The sequence below is a fragment of the Tiliqua scincoides genome, chromosome 3 (assembly GCF_035046505.1).
Source record: "Tiliqua scincoides isolate rTilSci1 chromosome 3, rTilSci1.hap2, whole genome shotgun sequence".
NCBI lineage: Eukaryota > Metazoa > Chordata > Lepidosauria > Squamata > Scincidae > Tiliqua > Tiliqua scincoides.
In genome coordinates, this window is record NC_089823.1 from 78,129,452 (window position 1) to 78,151,071 (window position 21,620).

Sequence of the window (21,620 nt, forward strand, 5' to 3'; positions counted from 1 at the left end):
AAGATACTGGTTATAAAAAATTAGAGGAAAGATATGAAAAAGTTAAAGAAAGAAAAAGAATGGCAGAAAAAAATTTGTGGAGAGTTTCTATATTGCGGCGCTTTGGAATCCATTTTGTATAAAAGGGCTTGAGTCATTCTTGCCATGCAAAACCTACAGCAACAGTGGTTGGGCTTATCAATTGCCAGGCCCTGTCGCCAAAGAAGAATCTGACCATTAAAGTTGTGTCATAAGAAACACCTGTGTTATCATGATGTTCTGGACTTCTGCCTAGACTACTAGTTAGAAAATTGGCTTCAGCTGGGCTTTTCATTTTGGGAATGGGTCAGGATTACATCAGCCTTCCAGAAATGTTGGGGCTCCTCAATCCTTGATTGGTGGGATCCTTTGAGAAGGTGCACTAAAAAGTCACTCTGGGGGGATATGTTAGTTGCCAGACTTTGGTTGGCCACGCTGAGAGATGGTGGTTTGCTGGAACTCTGTATAAGTTCTGGAGCTATACAGGTAGAGCCTCTTTATTTGTGGAATTTCTGTTTGCAAATCTGGCTCAATGCGGGTTCCCAGGACCTATGTGGAGCCAGACTTGGCCACACCTGAGCCCTCTGGAGACGACTAGAGATGTACTCCAGTCACCTCCAGAGGCTCTTCAGAGGCCTGTGGAGGCTGTGCCTCCATGAGCCTCAGAAAGGCCTCCAGAGGTCCTAGAAAGGCACTTCTGGTTTTCACAGAAGCTCCAGAACTACTACTATAGCTCCAGAAGGGAACCCTCGCAAATAACGAGGGTCCACCTGTACCCTGATAAGGTAAGATGAGCTAGGTTTTAGCTAAGAGTTTGCTTTATTTTAGTTTGCCTGTTATGCTCTTATCTTAAACTGTATTCTTGTAATTGCTTCTATGCTTGTTTCCTTTAAAAAAGTTCATAAAATCTACCTCATTACACTATGCTTCCTGGGTGGAGCAGTCCACATCTAGTCCTTGACCACAGAAGTCAGGCTACTACAAATTTGCCAATATTGGAGAAGAAGGGAGCTTTGCAGTTTGCGAGTTCTCCTTTCCCAGTGATTGGGATGCCTAGAATTCCTCGTTTTTACCTGGCTGAGGAAATGGCAGAAACTGTGATGGCAGCTCTGTCTTGTTGAGTAGTTGTTAGCCCAGGCAAGTAGTCAGTTCTGGTAAAGTTCAAGCAATATATGCCTGGTGGTGCTATGGAGCCCAAGTTGTAGGACAAGTAGCTTCTCCTGACCGCTGTAGTATATTAAATCTAAAATAAACTATGAGTGCTAAAAGGAAGACATTTAGCAGGATCACCTAACACAGTATCTGAAAGGAAGATGAAACAGTTAAGATAGATGTGGCTACAAGGATTGGTGACTATACAGAATAAAGATGAAGAACCCTAGGTAAGTTTTATGATATACAGGTCCAACCTTGTTATAAATGGATTTTTTATACACGGATTTGACTCAACACAAATGGCCACTGCAAATAAGAAGGAATATGCAGATCCACGGAGAAGTGGAAAATGCATCTCTTTAAAATCACAGTTTAAAAAACAGCTTTTCTTACTGTTGTAGAGAGTCATGCAAGTGATCACTCCATTCTTCAGCTGAGCCACAAAAAGGCAAGGGGTCTGTTGCATTTCTAATTGCTGCCTGCCTCTCTACAACAGTAAGAAAAGCTGTTTTTAAACCACAATTATATACTTTTTAATTTTTTAAAAATTGCTTTTATTTAACACATTTTATGGTATCAGTAGGCAGTGCCAGAATCAAACCCCTGCAATTGCTAAGGCATGGCCTTATTACATTAGGAGCAATGACGGGCAAGAAACCTGGAAGTGGGCCTTTAAATCTTTTACACTGTTATTTTTTCCACGGATTTTTTTTTATCCACTGGGGTTCTGGAACGGAACGCTAGCGGATAACAAGATATGACCTGTACATAAGTTTGAACATTAGAATATCCTTTAGACAGTTTGACAGGGAAAAAAATTATTCTAGAGCAGGGGTGTCCAAACTTTTCAGCAGGAGGGTCACATCATCTCTCTGACACTGTGTTGGGGGCCAGGAAAAAATGAATTTATATTTCAAATTTGACTATATTTACATATATTTACATAAATGAATATATTAAAGATGGAACTTTTATGAATGAATCAATGAATTCTACTAAGCTAACGGATTAGCTACTCCCTAACAGAGGGAGCCAGAGCCAGGCCAGTGCAGAGCTACAGGAATATGAACATTCAAATGTTCAAATTCAGGGGCGGGGTGGGCCCAGTGGAGGAAGCCCCGAAGGAGGAGGTCAAGAGGGAGTGCATATAGGCTGTACAGAGAGGATTTTTCCTTGAGCTCCAAAGGGTGCCAGGAGCCTGCAGCCTGCATGGTCTGTTACAGAAGCAGGACCTCCACTTGGGAATGGACCTGACCAACACCAGCGGAAAAGAAAGATGGGTACAGCAACGTCCTCTCCTCAGCTCATTGGGACCCACTTAGATCCCTTCCGCCCAGACAAGACAGACACTAGGGGAGATAGATGGGGGGCAGTCTAGGCCCCAGCCGCCTGGTTACTTTTCTGCTTCACTGCAAGGTGGGAGGGTTGCCAGAGAATCGGAGCCCCTTCTTCCCAACGCTACAGGGCAATCTTACAAGGAAGAAATTTAATTTTTTTTTAAACGAAGAAGCTTAGACAATAGAAGATTTCCTATACCTAGGGAATACCATTTAAACATAATATTTATACTGTATCTGATTTGATCATTATTAAAAATCTAGTAGGAAGCAAAATAACTGCATGCTGTGTTATAGGAAGCAGCTGATGAAAATTAAGAGAGTTTCTTAAGTGCATGACCTTAATGTTAAAGGAATTAAACACAGTCATAAAAAAGAAGAAAACACTCAAGATTCTTGTGGAAGGAAAAAAGATATTTTTTCCATGCAAGAAATGCCCATTAGTCAGGGTGAGGAAAGATTTCTGGAAGAAATGAAATTGGGAGATATTCTGCAATACAGTAAAAATAGAAGGAAGCTGTAAAGTGTGTTAAAGAAGGCCTTCTCGCACTTTGAAGAATGATCACAAATGAGGCAGGAAGATGTACAACAGTAGATAGAACTATCAGGGAGCAAATAATAATATTAGTCAATACATATATCCCAAATAGTTGTGTATCAACATTGTATAATTCCTTTATGGGTTTTTTAAAATGAGGCTGAAGATATGATAATTTGGGAGAGGTTGATTTTAATGGTATTCAAAATAAAAATTCAGATAAATCTGCTAGAAATATGCCAGCTAGTACTCTTTCAATACCATCAAAAAAGATTTGGCAAGACGTAATTTTTTGATGTCTGGAAATTCTATAATATAGACACTACAAATTACATTTTTCTTCATACCTGCACAATTTGCATTCAAGGATAAGTTTATTATAAGTAACACCAGTGATAATTACAAAAATTTTATATATATCTATATATACCTATGCAGAATCATGTCCCTGTTGTAATGAGGTGGAAACAGAATAATAATGATGGCTGAATACTATGGAAATTAAATGCTTTTATACTGCAAAGTTAATACATCTTTAATGAGTTAGGTACAGAAATGCAAAACTATTTTCAATCTAATACAAATCAAGGCACACACTGGGCAATCATACATGGGGGGTGGGCATTTAAAAGAAGAACATAAGCAAATGAGGGAAAAAGTACTTCTGGACAGATTGACAGCACTTAACTAACTTTGAAAGAACCATAGTGTGCGAGAATTCATATAATTTTGTGTGACAGGATTACTTGAAGAACAGTTATAATTTGCAGAAAAACTGATGTCAAATGATAATAGCAGGGAATAAACAGAACTTGATAGTGGTACTTAAATGCATGGACAGAAAGATGGCTGTGCTAATTTGTGACACACACAAAAAACTGCATAGCTCACAAGATCCACCTACAGAGCACATACTCGTTTTCCTTGTATAGTATTAGGGTTCCTAAAATAACTCAGAAGGATAAATGCATGCTGGAGGAGTTGGCGACTGAAGTAGAAATGAGAATTTTTATACCCAGTCTCAAAAATAATAGTTGACCCCTCATTCCAGGAGGGAAATTTTACAAAACAACATTTCAGGAAAATCCTGATAGAACTATTTTGTTGGATTATACACAAACAAATCTTTTGGTCAAACAGCATCATGACAGAAACCCCTTCCCCCAGATAAAAAGATGAATCTGCCAGTTTGTCCCCATTTCTATTTCTTTTCATATTTAACAATTGCTATTGGATCAGAGAAAAAGAGAAAATTAAGGGAGCAAGGCGAGGATGTTATGAGTGTATCTTTATATGCAAATGACGTTATAATTCAAGAACTGGAGCAAATCGTACTTCAAACACTGAAGTTCTTGCTCTAGTGCTTGAACTGCAACATCATTAAATTAGGTTAGTTGATCAATTTTGTATGATTTCTGGTTATAAGCTCAAATGTAGTAAATCAGAATAGCTAAGTGTTAATGTTACACAGGAATTTTGTGAACACGACCGCACAAACATATCAAATACCAAGAAAAACAGTATCAATAGAATACTGAAGAGTCTGTATACAGATCAAGTTAGAAATCATGAACTTGGTGAATCAACAAAAATGAATCAGGAGATGCAAAAAAAAACAAAGTCTAAATGAATAATAGTTTAACTCTCTTATGGTAGGAAAAATTGTTCTGATTAAAATGAATATCTTGTCAAGGATTCTAATTCTCTTTATGAACACCCCCCTAATCTGAAAGAAAAAAAGTTAATAGCAACAATGCAAAAGTTTATTTCAGCTTGCTAGCAAAGGAAGCCAAAGAGCTTTGGGCCAACTATGATTAATGTTCACATATCCTTTCCTGCTCTTTGTTTTTCTGGGTCAGTAGCTGAATGTGTGTGTGTGTGGGGGGGGGGAGTGGTGTATCTGCTGCTATCTTCCCAAACTATGAAGACCAGATAGAGGTCTTCCTGCCAGGACATGGCAGAACCCCAAGGGGTCTTACTAAAAATATAATTGCAATAATCTGCACAAGTGATCAGATGTGATAACCTGCTACCTGAGAATGTGGACTAATAGCCCAATCTTGAGCTCCACGCACCAGCTTACCACTGGCGCGCACTGCTGCAAACTTGCCATAAGGCGCATTTGCAAGCCCTAACCCTGGGTGAGCACCTGTGCTAGCCCAGCACTGGCCAGTACTAGCACCAGGCAGTCACACAGATGCTGAGCAGTGAAGAGGAAAGCAGGGGCATGGGGAGGCAGGGAGAAGGAGTTCTAGGGAGGGAGGAGGCAGATGGAGGCGGGAAGGAAGCATGACAGGGAGGCAGGAAGTGGGGAGAGGGCAGGGGAGATGTGCCAGGGGGAGGGAGCAGGGAGGGTGGGAGGCAGGACCGGTGGAACAACGCTCCACCGGATCCAAAGCCTCCGTGTTGGGTTTGCCGCCCAACACGTAGGCTTTTACCTCACCGCCAACTTTTTGGTCGGTGGTGAGTCAAGGAACCCCATTGTGGGGCTACTCATTTTACAGGGGGAAGGGGACAAAAGTTATAGGTGCCACCTGCAGCTGCCTTGGGTGCACAGGATGTGGCAGCAGCCGTTTCCAGTGCCGCCACAGCCATGCGCCCTGGGCAGCTCAGGATTGAGCTCTAAGCAAGCAACAAGTCAAAATATAACCAATTTATTAACTCCCCCCCAAAAGTGTAGAGAAAAACAGTGTTGGTCAAGAAATAACTGAACCTGATAATTATTTCATTATCTGAAATACCAGAAATAACTGGACCTGTCATTATCTGCAAATGATACAAGGAACAATATGCAAATCTTGATCATGTTTTCAAGATACAGGAGAGCCCAATTATCACATAGGCTGCCCTTTCAGCAACATCGCTTCTGCTAAGCAGTGTTCCCTCTAAAATTTTCCCTACCTTACAGCGCAGTTAATGACCTGAGTAGTATATAACAACTGTCATCTTAAAACAGGCAATGGCCAGTCTGTTCTCTAGGCAATAAGTGAGGTACTGCTCATGCATCACAACTGCAATGGTCAGACGGCATGTTTACATAGAATTATCGTAAACAACATACAATGTTTCATGATCATTTGACTCCACTATTCCAAACTGACAAAAAAGTATCTTGCATCTATTGAATGCTAGGTATTCTGCTAAAATGTAACAGACCCTCAAAAACACAGATTTACAGCACAAGTCTAGGAATGTCCACTCAAAAATAAGTCCCATTGTGTTTAATGAGACATACTCCCATTGAAGTGTATATAGGGTTAAAGTCTTACAGCAGTTTTATGCATATCTACTCATGCATGAAAGTCATGAAAGTCTAGGGTCTACTCATGAAAGTCTAGGGTCACCAGATACAAAGGGGGACAGCTTGAGTCTCATTATTTGCCAGGGTTCCAAGAATTTAGTGGATGGCACTAAAGCAAATCAATTTAAAAAACAAAGTTTCTTTGCTCTGATGCTTTAAAAACAGCCTTGATGACCTTTGTAATGCACACAGAGGCCATCAGTCTCTCTCTCCAGGTGCTTGGGCTTCACTAGGAGGCAGCAATCCCTCCCTCCACCAGGAGTCCCAGCAAGGGGGAAAGAATGGAGAAGGTGATAAATTGCTGCCATTTAGCCTTCTTTCATGTGCTCAGGGGGAAGGGAAGAGTGAAACCTACAGAGAATGATTGATGAATTGTCAGCCAGCTGCCCTCTCTGGCATTATTAAATGACTGTTTTCCTTTAATTTAAAGGACCCTTCTCATCAGCTTTGACATAGAAAAATCTGTGGATACTTAAGTTATACCTGTAATCACTTGTATGACTGTCTCTCTGCAACAGTAAAAAGCAGTTTTTTAAACTGTGATTTTAAAAGGGTGCATTTTTTTCCTTCTCTAGGGATCAGCACATTCCTTCTCATTTGCAGGGGCCATATGTGTTGAGTCAAATCCGTGTATTAAAAAACTGGCGTATAACAAGGCTGGACCTGCATTCTTTAACCAGGATATAGAAGAGGGATTTTTGGAAGGTGCAGCTCAACATGGAAAGGTTTAAAAAGTTGCACCTGCCAAAAATTCCCTCTTCTATGCAATGGTTAAAGGTGTAGGCACTCTGGTAACCCTAGGGAAGGTATAGGTATAGGCACTCTTTGTATCTGGTAACCCTAAGGAAGTTCCATGGAGTTCAATGGTACTTACTCCCAGGTAAGTGTGCATAGGATTCCAGTCCTAGACTCTAAATCAGGGTCTGTTACCAGAAATTCCAGCCCTATCTGGAAATGGACTGAAGCTAGGAGTGGGACTTTGTCCTTGTTAAACTTTCTTGAGATGTTGTGTCTTTCTGGGTAGTACTAATAAAGATATTAGTATATTGTGATTTTTTGAAATTCTCTTTTTCTGCTTCCCAGTCCAAACCATATCTAATTTTTTAAACCTACTTTCTCTCCCTGCCCCTTCCCCCCCCCCCCCAAGCCAAACAGTCTCTGAACGTTTTGGTAGTTCTTTTTTGCACCTCTGAACAAGATACAGGGTTCTTTGTACCTTTTCCCCACATTCTTTTGGTGATGGAGCAACCAGAAGCACATTTCTATTTGTATAGCACACATGATTTACACTCATGTCTGGCTATCAAGCATCACTTCTATCAGCAATCTGCACACATTGCCTAGCTTAGAGAACAATAAAAAGAGGTAAGAGCTGGCAACTTCTTTCAATGCTCCTGCTACAACTTTGCAGATCATCAGCTGAGAGCAGATAATGAACCAATAATTGAGAGAGACCAATTATCATGCTGGCTGGGCCCTGATTTAAGTCTTGCCTAGTGTTTACAAAAACAGAAAGCTCCTCTGCCTTCCCTTTCTAAATCTGCCCAGAAAAAAAGAACAAGATCAGTTCTTTAAACTGTGGTTACCTCTTATTAGAACAAAAATCTATTCAACAGATTTTTACCTCTGTAAAAGCTACCCACTCTTCTTGGTACAGAATCATTATACAGCAGTCTATTTTCTTTTGTGGATGCTCCATCATCTTGGTGCGGATCATGGTATGTTCCACCCTAAATAAAAGGACAAATCAGTTTATTAAGTCAGAGTGTCCACTGCCATGTTACATAACAGGACATAAACTTATCTGTATACATCTAGTGATAACCTCTCTAGTTTTATTAATATTTGTTAAAATGGAACTCAATTTCATACAATCAAATGAAAAAACAATACATTAAAGAAACATTCCAAGTCATCATGTTGGGAACCATAAAGCAATGTCAGGAACCATAAAACAATTGAGATTTTGGGGGTTTTTGCATAGCAATAGCTCTCAGTTCATTCAGTTCTGATGGAATCTAATCAGTCCAATGATAGAAAAAGCATATTCAGAATTTCTAATCAGTCACTCTTACACCCCAATCTCAATACCTCTCCCTCACCTGTGTAACTAGCGTGTGCTGATGGAGACTGCTTTAGGGCAATCGCAAAATAGCCTTAGCTGATGAGCACAGAGGGCCCACTGTGTGGGAAGGATGAAGTGGACCCACAGGAGTAGGTAAGCTATTTGACTGATGCAGACTTGAAGCCAGTGGCGTAGCTAACGATTCTGCTGCCCGGTGCAGAGCTCAAGATGATGCCCTGGAAGTGACGTCACTCCAGGGTTTTTATTTCATACCCACTTTTTAAAAACTGCAAAATAAATCTGCCACATCCCCCAAGCTGCTTGCTGCCTCTCCCCCAGCACCAGCCCCCTCCTACGCACTCCCAAGCTGCAGACACTTCTCAAAATGAAGCAATCCATCACCTTGGCACCCGCCCCACCAGCCAGGCATGTTGGATACATGCAATGGGGGCAATGGATACATTGAGGCCAGCCCTGTGCCCATGTGAGGGGAGGTTGGGGCATGCCCCGAAAGGGGCTGTTTTGGTTGGCGGGCAGAGCTCAATCCTGCAGCTGCCTCGAGGGGTCCTGCTCACTGCCAGTGGCTGAGGGGGAAGGAGAACTCAGGGCAGTGCCTGACTGTCTGAGGCTGCCATCCTATCCATCCTTACCTGGGAGTAAGCCCCATTGACTATAATAGGACTTGCTTCTGTGTAGAGGTGCCTAGGGTTGGCTCTGAGTCAAGCCTAACTCGCAGAGGTTATAGGGAGGACTTGGAGCAGGCAGGCAGGAGGATCATGCCTGACTGAGGCTGCAATTCACTCCACACTTTCCTGGGAGTAAGCCCCATTGACTATCATGAGGCTTACTTCTGAGTAGACAGGCATAGGTTTAGTTCTGAGTGAGTGAAAGAAAGGCTTGCTTGTTCACAGCGGCCAGGAGGAAGCTGTGCCTGACTGAGACTCCCATCATCTACATACTTTCCTGGGAGTAAGCCCCATTGGACAATGGGACTTCTGAGTAGACATCCATACGATTGTGCTCTGAGGCTGTGTAGGATGCACCTCCTCCTCCTTCCCTCAACTGCTGTCCCTGATGGGAAGCAGAGGTGCTTGGCAATCCAACTTGCCAAGTTCCCTTGCCCCAGTGCCCATAGGAGGTTTTCGGAAGGGAGGGTTGCAGAGTTCCCCCGCACCAAGGTGCCCCCCCCTGAAAGTCTCCCACAGTCCCCCAGGTCTCAGGTGCAACGGAGCAGAGCTACGTCTGCTGTCGCCGCCTCAACCCCCTTCCAGTCTTTGCTACGCACAGGCTGCACATCCCCTCCTTTCCTTTCCACGTGCTCACAAGGTAACGGGCTGCACTGCAGCTGGGAGGGAGCAGGAAAGCCCCAACTGAGCTGCCTTTGCTCATGAGCATGCGACTTGTATTCAGCTGCTGGCCAATGTGCCTGGTGGGGCTGCAGCAGCCCAAGGTAACTCGCATGCGCCCCGATGTTGCCCCTCAGTCCCTAATGTTGCTCCTCCAGCAGCTGTAGTCCGGTGCATTTGCTACCCCCTGCACCCCCCTAGCTACGCTACTGCTTGAAGCCCCATGTCAGACTTCCAAGCTGGGGAGGGGAGAATATGATTTGGCTGAAGAGACCCCCGTCGGTCCCACTGTCTTCTGGGCCTATCCCACCCTGTTTCCCCTTCCAGAAATGCCTCCCCCCACCCTTTCCCATGCTTCTTGGTGCTTATCTTTATTCCACCAGTGGCTGAGGGGGCCAATAGTGGCACTGACAAGGCAATGCAGGTTTCCCTGCTGGCACTGCTAACTGTTTGGGTGCCACAAATGTGCCTTATGGTGCTGCAGCGCTGGCTCAGGCTAGCCATCAACACGTTTGAACAAAATCCAAATTTACGTTAGGATTAGTGTGCGTCCATATGTCTAGGTTAACCTATCTAGGACATATAGTACATGGAACAAAAGCTTCAGCTCAAAACCCTTACATAAAAAGTCCCAAAGAATCATTACAAAATGTAAGTGTCCAAATAAAAAGGTGAGAATTATTAATGGTGCTTATACATTCAATTATGGCACAGAAAAAAGAAAGGGAGATTGCATATGTGACTAACTGATCAGTTAACAGTTTTAAGTCACATTATAACTGTGCAAGAAAGAACTGGAGCACTGACAAGTTTTCATGTTTTCAACTTGAAACAGAAAAAAAAAATTAAAATTAAAAATAAATAAATCCATGATTTCTAATCTCAGTTTGGAGGAAAATGATGGTTTGTTGCAACTATAGCTTACTCATTTCAGATGTTATGGCAAAACAGAAATGCAAGAAAGGAACCCGAAGGGGAAGGATCAGGGAGAGCACATGTTCTCAACTGATCTGTTCCTGAGCCAATTATTGATCAAAGTCTGAAGCACTGTACACAAAATACTTGGGACTAGATTAGAAAAGGAAACTAGAGTGCATCAGAATGTTGGGCTAGAGAAGGCCTGCATTACTTGTAACTCCCCAACTTTGAATGCAGTACACCTGGGGCTCGAAATATAGGGAGCAAATGAAGATTAAAGTATCCTTAAAGCAATATGGGTGGATGTGGATGTGTGCTGCAGACAAAGCACCTGGGAGGTCACAATACATGGCTAGTGGGATCAATTAAGCTAGGTGAATTACCAGTTGGCAGGCCTGAATTTAAGCAAGATTGAAGCTGCAATCCTATATCTACTTTCCTGGGAGTAAGTCTCATTGAACACAAGGAGACCTGCTTCTGAGTAGACATACATAGGATTGGGCTGTAAGCCATTCTGAAAGTATGTAGATTCAAGGTTGACTGTATTGGACTAACCCTGGCTAGAAATTGAATGCCAGTTCTTGATCTTGTTGGTTCAGTGGGTGAAAAAGGTGAAGGAATGAAAAAGTTTCTCATATATAAAACCTGTTTTTCCTTATTTCAAGACCAAAATAACACTATTATTCAAAAATCTGACCAATGTTATATAAAACTGATAGCATTGGACGCATACAAACTTCATTATGGTGAATGCTGAAATTTCTAACATGCCACACACTAGGTACCATCCAATTATAATATAAAGCAGTGATTCTCAATGCATGTTAATAGTGGGCTTCCCCAGGAAATTCCATTTGCCAACTCCAAGCGTCATTAAGCAAAGATAAAGACATGCGTCTCACAAATTGGGTTCTACATTAATGCAACAGACATAAAATGGAGGAGGAAAGGGGAACAATGTGTCTGCACAGCCAACAATTTAGACTAACCCTATTAGTATCTTCAGTACAATCTTCACGTGAAGAACCAACAGATCTTGTGAGTGACTTATGCTGCACCTGTGGAGATAACAGTTGCAGGCTGTTTGCTCTGGCTGCCATCCCTTGCCCTACGCTTAAGCCACCCTCTGAGCCCTTTGTCCTCACTCTGTCCCGGCTCACATACATCGAATGTCTATGAGGGCGCTGCTGTGAAGAGAAGGGACTTGTGTAACCTAAACCATAAGAAAAAGATTCATGGGGAGCAGATAAAGCATGTGAATGACTTCCATCCACATGATCTGGCAGTTTCAACTCCTCCATGGTTTTGGAATGTCTTGTAGATGGTCTTCGAGATTCAAGTGTACCGTCACTTCTGTTATTTCTCCCAGAAGGACTTAGTAAAGTCCTGTTGTCAGCATGACGAGGAGGCGTTGGTGTGGTAGGAGAGTTCAAGTCCAAGCAGCTGGAAGGAAAATACCTGCTATTGTTCGGTTCAGCAACTTGAACTCTGGCCTCAGAAAGATTACCCACAGATTTTGAATCTGTAAGAGCCCCATGACCTTTTCCCTTTGTCCGGTATGAGGGACTCTTTGAAGACTGAGGAATAGTATCAATATAGCTATGGCGACTATGCCTTTCACCTGGTTGCAGGGTGCCAGTTTTGCTCTGAGAACTTTCCATAAATGAATGGCGGTTATGCTGAGATCTGGAATTTGACTTCAGGTATTTTGTTCCTGGACCATCTGAACTTTTGGGGTCTAAGTTAAAATCAAATTCATTTTTTGTCTTTGCTTCTTTGGGACTGAGAAGATGTGGCATGTTGTTATTAGCAAGATCCTTGCCACCAGATCCAGGAGGGTTGCTTGACTTTTTTGAAAGCATTGGACTATGGGCAGTGACAGGAAGGTTCCCATTTAGAAAGCTTTCATTTGTTGGAAGAGCCTCTTCTCTTTGCAGTCCAACTCCCACATTCTGCATATCTTTGCTATTTGACCTGTGGTGAGACTGCACAGCAGTACTTTTGCTAGCTTGATTTCTGTATTATAAAACACAAAGAAAACCCATGTTAAAATCTCTACTATCAAACACAAGATTGCTTCAGAAACCTCCTTGGCATTAAACATCTACAACATGTAACACACACACACTTTTGACACTGAGGCATCTGGATTGTTTGTGCCAAGCATATGGTAATTTAACAGAAACCATAATAAGTCTGTGTCAGCCTTTCCAGATGCTATGCCATCACAGGCTCTCATCCCGGCACCATTCTTGAAATGAGGCAGTTCATGACCAGGAAGAGAATTCTCTTGGCTGTGATGCTTCACATAGGCAATGCTCTCTCTAGGGAGGCTTGCCCAACTCTCCTGCTGATGGCACTGCGGAGTCAGATGAAGAACACTTTATTTTCCCAGGTGAAGACAGCTTTCAAACTGTGACTGATTGATTAGCAAATAAAACACAGCAGGTATTCTGTTATAGTGCGAGTTATTTTATGCTGCTTTTATTGTTTTGTATTTTGACTTTTAAATTTCATGAGCCACACTAAATTCACTCAAATATTCAAGGAAACATGCATGTTTATCAACCCATTTCTACCCACCCCACAAGTGTACACATTTGGTCCCTGTATATGCAACATCGGGCAGAAATGGCTTAAATAAAATTGTAAAAAGGTTAAAAAAAATTGGATATGATGAATATGGATACCATGAATAAAGAGTATTTTGTTCATTCCTGCTTTTCATACACAGTGACTAAAAAAGTGGACATCACCGTCATACACAGCAGTGACACGCTGCTTTTCCCTACGATCTCATCCCCTCAATCTTATTTTAGTAGAAATATCTTATTTTAGTGCTTTGGTAGAAAGCACACCCTGCTGTGGAATGCTAGTTCCAGTGGTGGGGGAAGGGGATAGGATTGGAATAAGATGCAGTAATTTACCTGCTGGATAAGGTGCTGCTATCTCCATGGTAAGGTTTTCTTTTAGTTGACCGTGATGGTGAACGATCTAAGAGCCTCTGAGTTTGAAATGATGGGTGGTTCAGACACTGCTCTGTTAAATATCTGTCAGCTGGATCCAGCTTCAGCAAGTTCTTTCAAACAGAAATTTATATTTAAGAAAAAGACTGGGTTGTATACCACTTACAAGCATAATTATTTAGTCCATTAACTTTTACCTCAGGATAATTTGTGATAAGTATTATGTACAATGGACAATAATTTCAAACTACTTCTCAAAAGAACTATTTCCGCAATCTTCTATTTAAATGTGAACTCTAAAAATCTACCATGAAAAGCTCCAATAGATGAAACTATTAGTTATTCAATGGTACAAAAACCTGGGTGCCCAGTAGTCACTAGCAGCTGAAAATTGACCCTAGTTAATGATTTTTTCCTCCAATCTACCTTGTAAAAGAAAAGTACACACACAACCCACTTTGCAATGCACAACCCACTTTGCAAATGCAAAAAAAATTGCATCCTATTTATCAATTTCATTTAATACAAAGCTGGAAAATGTACTAATCAAAATAAAACTGCAATAAGATTCTAATACTGATACTGGATCTCCAACGAAGGGCACAATCCAAACAGCGCCTTGAGCTGGCAAAAGTCCATTGTGCTGGCCCAGGAGGATAGCAAACGTGCCATAAGGCATGTTTGCGCCTCCTTGAGAGTTGGCTGGGCTAGCGCAGGGATGTGCGCTGGCCCATAGAGGCTGAATTCAGCCTTCACACTGACTTGAAAGGGGAAGCTTGTGTCAGCCGAGCTTGGCTGACGCAAGGGTCTGGGGTGTGTGGGGAGGAGGTGGGAGGAACGCGTTCCAGGTGTGGAGGGCAGGGAGTGGGAGGCGGGGCTGGAACCCAACAGATATGCCAGATCTTAGCCCCCATTTTGAGCAGCACGGAGCGGCTACAAGCCAATCCGCTCTCCTCAGATTTATGCCACCTCTGAAGTTGGCACAAGTCTGAGGAGACCCATTGGGGCTGCGGTGACTTACTCGGAGGTAAGGGGAAGAGTTTCCCCTTACCTCCAGTTGAGTCACTTTGGGCCCCTATCTTGCGCTGGATACAGCGCAGGCCTCTTGGCCTGTCTGTTCCAGTGCAAGATAGGATTGCGCTGAAAGTTAACTAGTGAGAAAAATAAATTATTAAGAGGAAAAAGACATTCCATCACACACTCTGCAAAAAAAGGTAGCGATATGGTAAAAATAAGTGGACTTACGCTATTTTCAGAGAAAACGTATGCATGCACACAAAGTTTGCATAAGTGAAAAATAAGTAGAGTGCATACTAAAGCAGTGATTTTCAATTTTTCTATCTCACTGCACACTGACAAGACACTAAACTTGACAATTGACAAGGCACATTATGGTGTTGGTGGGGGGCTCACATCCCCCAATGGCCCTACTAATAAATGACCCTTCTCCAAATTCCCGTGGCACACCTGTGAAGCATTCATGACACACTAGTGTGCCACAGCACAGTGGCTGAAAATGGCTGTACTAAATAGTATACCTTCACTGATCTTTGCTACCATCAAACATTCGAGACAGATGTATTTCTTGATTTTAAGAAAGAAGATTACAACAATTTACTACTAACATCATAGCAGTCAAATTATAGGGCCTGTGGCAAATTTATTTATTTATTTAAAGAATTTATACCCCGCCTTTCTCCCACAGTCAAGGGCACTCAAGGCAGCTTACAATATAAAACGCTAATACAGAATATACATTTAAAAGAATATTAAAATGTTAAAACATAAAAATGATTAGAATAATAAAACAGAATAGACCTCACTGGATCACATAAAACTGTTAAAATTGCATTTTATTAAAAGTGCCATCCCTAGATGTCAGCAATCAAATGCTTTCCTAAGTAAAATGGTATTGAGGCCCTGCAGAAAGATCTCCAAAGAGGGAACCATTCTTAATTCCAGGGAGACAAAATACCACAGACAAGGCGCCATCAACAAGAAGGCCCTTTTTCTCACCATCATTATCCCCCCCACCTCTCAAAAGCATAACACAAAGAAAACAAGTCACAATATTCCTACCTTCATAAGGTCAAGTAAAACACCACTTAAGATTCCTAAATATCTCCGTTCCAATGACTGGGGATGGTTGACAGCAGGGAACTGTATAAAAATAATTGACATATGATATACATATACAACTGCACCATTTGCAACAGACATGAAAACATGATTTGCAGTACATGGTACCCAAAATACCCAGAGCATTATACATAACATTAGACATCTTAAACACCCATCAATCTCTTGAAATTATAAAACAGAGGCAGACAAATCACAGGAAACACTGAAAAGGCTTAAGGCCAATGCAAAAGTATGAGAGAAAAACCAGAATTTCAAGTTGCCAACAAGCTAAAACAGATGTTTTAAAAACAGCCTGTTTTTACCAGGAAGGCTACTATACTAAGCAAGTGTTAATCTCAGGAAAAATTTTAATTTAGGGTACAAAAATGGTATTTAATGGAAGACTATTTCCAGTTGCAAAACCAATCTTATTATGGCCAAACTAGAAGCAACACATATCTTTATATTTCCCCCATCTTACCAGACAAAATATCACGTGTGGGAGGAGTTTTTACCAAGAAAATGGCACCAGAAAAAGGATTTAATTCCCACCTTCTCCCCCCTCCCGACAATGCAAACCTGATTTGATTCTAGGTCTTCTTCACTAGTAACTTCTTTAAATAATTTTTTTTTTTTTAATCACAGATCTAGTTGTACCTTAAATGCAACAGTCGTACAGCACCTTAAAGATTGAACACATTTATTTCAGGATAAGTTTCAATGCAACTGTTACCCTGCACATGTCTGATCTTGGAAACTAAGCAGGGTCACGCCTGGTTAGTACTTGGATGGGAGACTGCTTGAGAATACCAGGTGCTGTAGGCTTATACTATAGCCTTTTGAATCTGAAGGTTGCCAACCAAGTTTCAATGCACTAGATTCTACTTCATCAGACGCATGATGGACCTAATGCTAAGCTTGTCTGCCTGAGAGAGATGGCAGTTACTCAGGAGTGTCGCATAGGAATTGTTTTCAAAGTACATGATGTGACGATGGGACAGTAACCAGACCTTGTACAATGTTTGATGGCTTGCCTGATGATATAAGAATCAAGACTTCTGTTTTTATGGTAAGTGGACTAAGCTTTCCAATTAGAGTCTAGTCCATAAAAAGTCTAGTCCAATTAGAGTCTAGTCCATGTTTGCTGAAATTGTTTTTAAAATGCTACAAGATTCTTTGTTGTTTTTGCCGCAATATACTAACATGGCAAGCCCTCTGAAAGTTGATACTGAATATGGAATTTCGTGAACTAAAAGAAACATTACTAATTCAGGAAGGGATTACACAAACAAAATTAGAATTAGTTTCTAATTCTAATTAGATTGTACAATGCTTGAATGAATTTGAAGAAGTACACCATTGCAGTACTGAAGGGAAACTTACAGCGCAATCTTAACCACACTGTGAGTTGGTGCAGCATCCCTGCACTGGCTCCAAGTGGTGCAAATGTGCCAGATGTAGCAAATGGGAGCCAGATGGCCAGTGCAAGGGCCTGCACCAGATCCTGACCCTGTGACAGCTGGCACAGGCAAGATTGTGCTGGGCAGCACAGATGTGTAAAGAGAGTGGGTAGTGGGATGGCATGCTAAAGAAGGGGAGGGAGCATTTTTGGGTGGGGGGAGAGTGGAACAGGGGGAGGATCAGGCCCAGGAGGGGGGTGGGGTTGGCCTTTGCCATATCCTAATCCCTGCTCCTGGGCCAGGTGTTGTACACAGGCTTTTTGGATTTGCACCAACTATATAGCGGTTTTACTCAGGGTAAAGGGAAATATTCCTTACCCCCAAAGCCTGCAAGGGAGGCAGCACAGGCCATGTGGCCTGGCTGCATCAGCACAGTTTAGGATTGGGCTGCCCGGATCTTGTTTCCATATATGCCAAAGTCTTACTGATGTTGGGCAAGGCAGGTAAAACAAGCAGTTACCTGAACTGTCTAGCAACTAGTCACTAGAAATAAAATCATACCTGCTTGCTATAGCATCTGTAGTTCTTCAGAAGGGATGCAAAGGCTGGTACCATCCTCAGCTTCATTCTATGTACTGAAAACAGTCCCTGTGCAACATTCTGCACTGAACAGAGCCATTATAATAGCCCTAGGGAATCCAAGCTTAGCATCAGAGCCATCAATTGCAATGGAGCATAGGAATGGGCACTCCGAAACCACACAAGTGGGAAAATAGTCAATTTTTAAAAGTTATGAAAGCAGTTTGCACATTAATAAAATATTAGCTCAAGAGGGAAAGATTCCAGAATGCCATTTGTAGGTAAAACTATTCTAACTAGAAAGAAACCCCAAACACACTATCACATATCAACAGGACATGTGCACGTGTGCACACTCATTTGTCTGCCTAGAGCAGGGGTGCTCAATAGGTGGATCGCGATCTACCGGTAGATCACGAGGCAAAATGAGTAGATTGCGGAGCGCCGACCCCCCCCTTCAGGTGCCTCTGGGAGGAAACGCCGGGAGTAAGACCCATTGTACTCAATGGGGCTTACTCCCAGGTAAGTGTGGCTAGGATTGCAGCCTCACAGCCTAATCCTAGGCATGTCTACTCAGGAGTAAGTCCTCTTATACTCAGTGGGGCTCAAGGTACACCAACATACATTGTACACATAAATGTTATATGTTATGATGGCGCGAACATTGTAAAAAAAACTCTGGTAGATCTCCGGGCCTTGCTGGGTTTCAAAGTAACTCTCGAGCCAAAAACGTGTGAGCACCCCTGGCCTAGAGTTTTGCCCAAGAGTTTTCAAACTTCTAACCTAACCAATTGTTGACGGTGTCTTGGACATGTCATATCCATTTGCAAACAACCAGATCTAAAAGTAGGTCATGCAAGTTGGATGAGAGTTTGAGCACCATTTGTTTTCAAAGATAGCTTCTTTAATTCTGCAACTTTCTAGGATTAGTATGTAACATATCAGACTGCTCGTCTCCACTGCTTAATAAATGCTGAAAGTTGTATGAGAGTTGCTCAGTATACATCTAAATGGAAAGGGAGTGACCAAGTGTCTGAAGTACTGATTCAGAAAACTTCAAAGCCTGAAGTGCTTGTACTCTTGTTCTACTACACCCTTCATAAGACACTGATGTAACTTAGCATCTATTTAATTGCAATTAAATTTTACAAGTTAGCTTTACAACTAAGAGTTACTATATTATGGCAGACTAATATTTAAATTATGCAGGCTAAGAGGTCTGAGATTAGAATCTCTCCCTGTTTTAATTTTGCTAATTAACAGTTCCAGAGTTTTTCCAAGGAGGGGGAGAAGCTAACTCTTCCCATGCCCTTTCTGAAGCAAGTCATCTTTCCATCCCACCTACCATGAAAGCTAATCATGTCCCTTCCCCATCCCACCCTTAATCTGTCAAGCTAACAGCTGTTGGGGAAGAAGGTAAAAGTCATGGGAGGAAAGAGTTAAACACCCACATCATTACATCCACAGTCTTCAAGGAACAGCCAATGGAGCAGCTAGTTAGTAAACAAAATGCCTTGTTCAAATGTTTTTAATTTCCATACCAAGTGGTTTCTTCTGTCTATTAAAATCTCTTCTTTAAAAGAAATGAGTCTTTTTAACACAGGGAGAATGGTAAAGAGAAGCTGATCTACACTGACCATAGCCTTTATGATCTATTTGTATTGGAGTAGTAGCCTCAAGACAAAGTTAACCACTTCCTGTTTAGCATTAGAGTTAGTTTAATAAAGTATTCAAACTACTGGCAGCCTGTTCACATCACACTGTAAGTTTAAACACTTACAGAGACCTGTTTAAGCAATAAACATGTTGCCCTGGTAAGCTTTTAAATGATGTTAATGTGTGTAGAGGTTACCACTGAAACAGGCACCCCCCCCATATCTGCGGGGGGGGGGGGTTGTCCCATGGAACTGATCCCCTGCAGTTAGGGGACACATCTGTATAGTCATGAACATGGGGAGTCCAATGCATAGGATTCCACAACACAGTTAAAAGTACTAGAGTAAAACGCAACTCAAGAGGACAAAAGTGGAGAAAAATCCCTCTGTCTCTCTTTCACACAAATTACTGCTATGGCAAACATCTGGCAATAAAAGATGCTACTGAAGGTGTTCCAGAAAGTACAGTAAGGGACACATCCTAGTTAGCAGAGTCTAATATGTTAAAAATGGTTTTTTGTGCAGCATTAGTACTTCTGCAAACTAATTTCAACTATTACATAATAGTATTTCTTTTATCTTTTTGGGGTCCTTTGCAAACAAAAAATATGGTCTTTTAAATGATACCACTGTGCAATGTAAACTACCAAGCATTCCAATCTGCAATTATTAAAGCAAGGAGCTGGTAAAAAGAGATAGCAAATTTTTCTAGCCTAAGAACATTCAGCACTGTCACCGCGATCCACAATTACTGCAGATACTCAAGTATAAATCAACCTCACAGATAAGTCAAGGGCAGGTTTTGAGCCATAAATCATGGAATTTTCTATGGCCCTCGGATAAGTTGGGGGTTAAACTTGGGGGGTGTCTGACTCAGTGGCATACGAAGGTCATTTGGTACCCAAGGCCCATAAATTTTTGGCACATCCCATACAATGAAATAAAAATTAAATATATTCTACAATTAATTCAAATATATTATTAAGAAGCATTGATATAAGGCAAGAATTAGCAGCCATCAAAGAACCTATTCCACCTAAAGGAATTAATTCTCTCAATCCCTCTCCTGACCCTTTCAAAATTTAATGTATTACTGGTAAGGATCAAGAAAATACTCAGAGATAATTTCTCAAGCATAAGATTATTCACACACACACCCCGGTGGTTAATGTAGCATCAAAAGGCTCTAGGAACACATATACAAGAATTTAATTTAAAATATCCATATTATAATAAACAACAGACAACTAGCAAGGCTGCAAGAACACAACTAGTAAAAAGCTAAAGTGTGAAGTACAATAGAGCAAGCCAATAAGATTATTCACACACAACGCCAAGTGGGGGGTGGGGACCTCAGAGATGGCAATTAATCCCTTACTTCTCCCCCAGGAAGGTTTCAGTGGCTGCTGCATGGGCACAGAACATTGCAATGGGATCTCAGGCAGCTAAACTTTGCTGCATAAATGCCTGATTGCCTGGGGATACTGCAGAAGCAAACATGCTCTCCTCATAAGCAGCAGTTGCAAGTGCTTCCTAGCTCCTGTCAGCATGCAGCTAAGATCTCTGGCTAAAATACCTGTTGCTGCAGAATAATTCTACTCTCTGCTTTTCCTGTGTTTTTCATCTTTGCAAGGTCTCCAGGACTCTTCCAGTGAAAAGAACACACACACAGGGAGATTGCTTTTCTCTCTCTCTCTCCTGCTTTTCTCTCTCTCTCCTTTCACAGATGCTCCCCCCCCCCCCCCCACATACACAAATGCAGGGACTTTCCCCCTCCAGTCCAACTTCATTGGTGAGGACAGGGGGAAAGGAGGTTAGCAAGGAGGTTTGAAAAAAGCTCTGCAAGGGAGAGATTGAAGTGTGACTGTATGAAGTAAGGAGGGGAGGTAGAGAGGAAAACAAGAGGGAATAGACTGGGAGCCCAATCCTAGGCATGCCTACTCAGAAGCCAGTCCCTAAATAGTCAATGGGGCTTACTCCCATGAAAGTGAGGATTGTAGCCTTAATTGTTTTAAGTGCTCAAATGCGAGCGCTCTATCTCTCTCTCTCTCTCTCTCACACACACACACACACACACACACAAACACACACACTTTTCCTTTTATAAAAGTTAACACTTCCTCTCCCCCTAGCACAACTTCATCAGTGGTGAATGATTATGGGGAGAGGGTTAGCAAGCCTCAGCTTTGCAACAGAGAGTAAGGGGGGAGGGGCAAAAACA

The 21,620-nt window shown here is 41.9% G+C and overlaps 1 protein-coding gene across 1 annotated transcript in view; it reads right to left on the reverse strand.

Moving 5' to 3' along the window:
* CDKL5 (cyclin dependent kinase like 5) overlaps window positions 1-21,620 on the reverse strand; it is a 104,397-nt gene that overhangs the window by 17,023 nt on the left and 65,754 nt on the right. The window contains exons 10-13 of the mRNA XM_066620591.1: window positions 15,724-15,804; window positions 13,606-13,757; window positions 11,668-12,694; window positions 7,974-8,079 (exon numbers count right to left, since the gene is read on the reverse strand). Coding sequence (XP_066476688.1) covers window positions 7,974-8,079; window positions 11,668-12,694; window positions 13,606-13,757; window positions 15,724-15,804 — 1,366 coding nt within the window. The remainder of the gene's footprint in view (window positions 1-7,973; window positions 8,080-11,667; window positions 12,695-13,605; window positions 13,758-15,723; window positions 15,805-21,620) is intronic.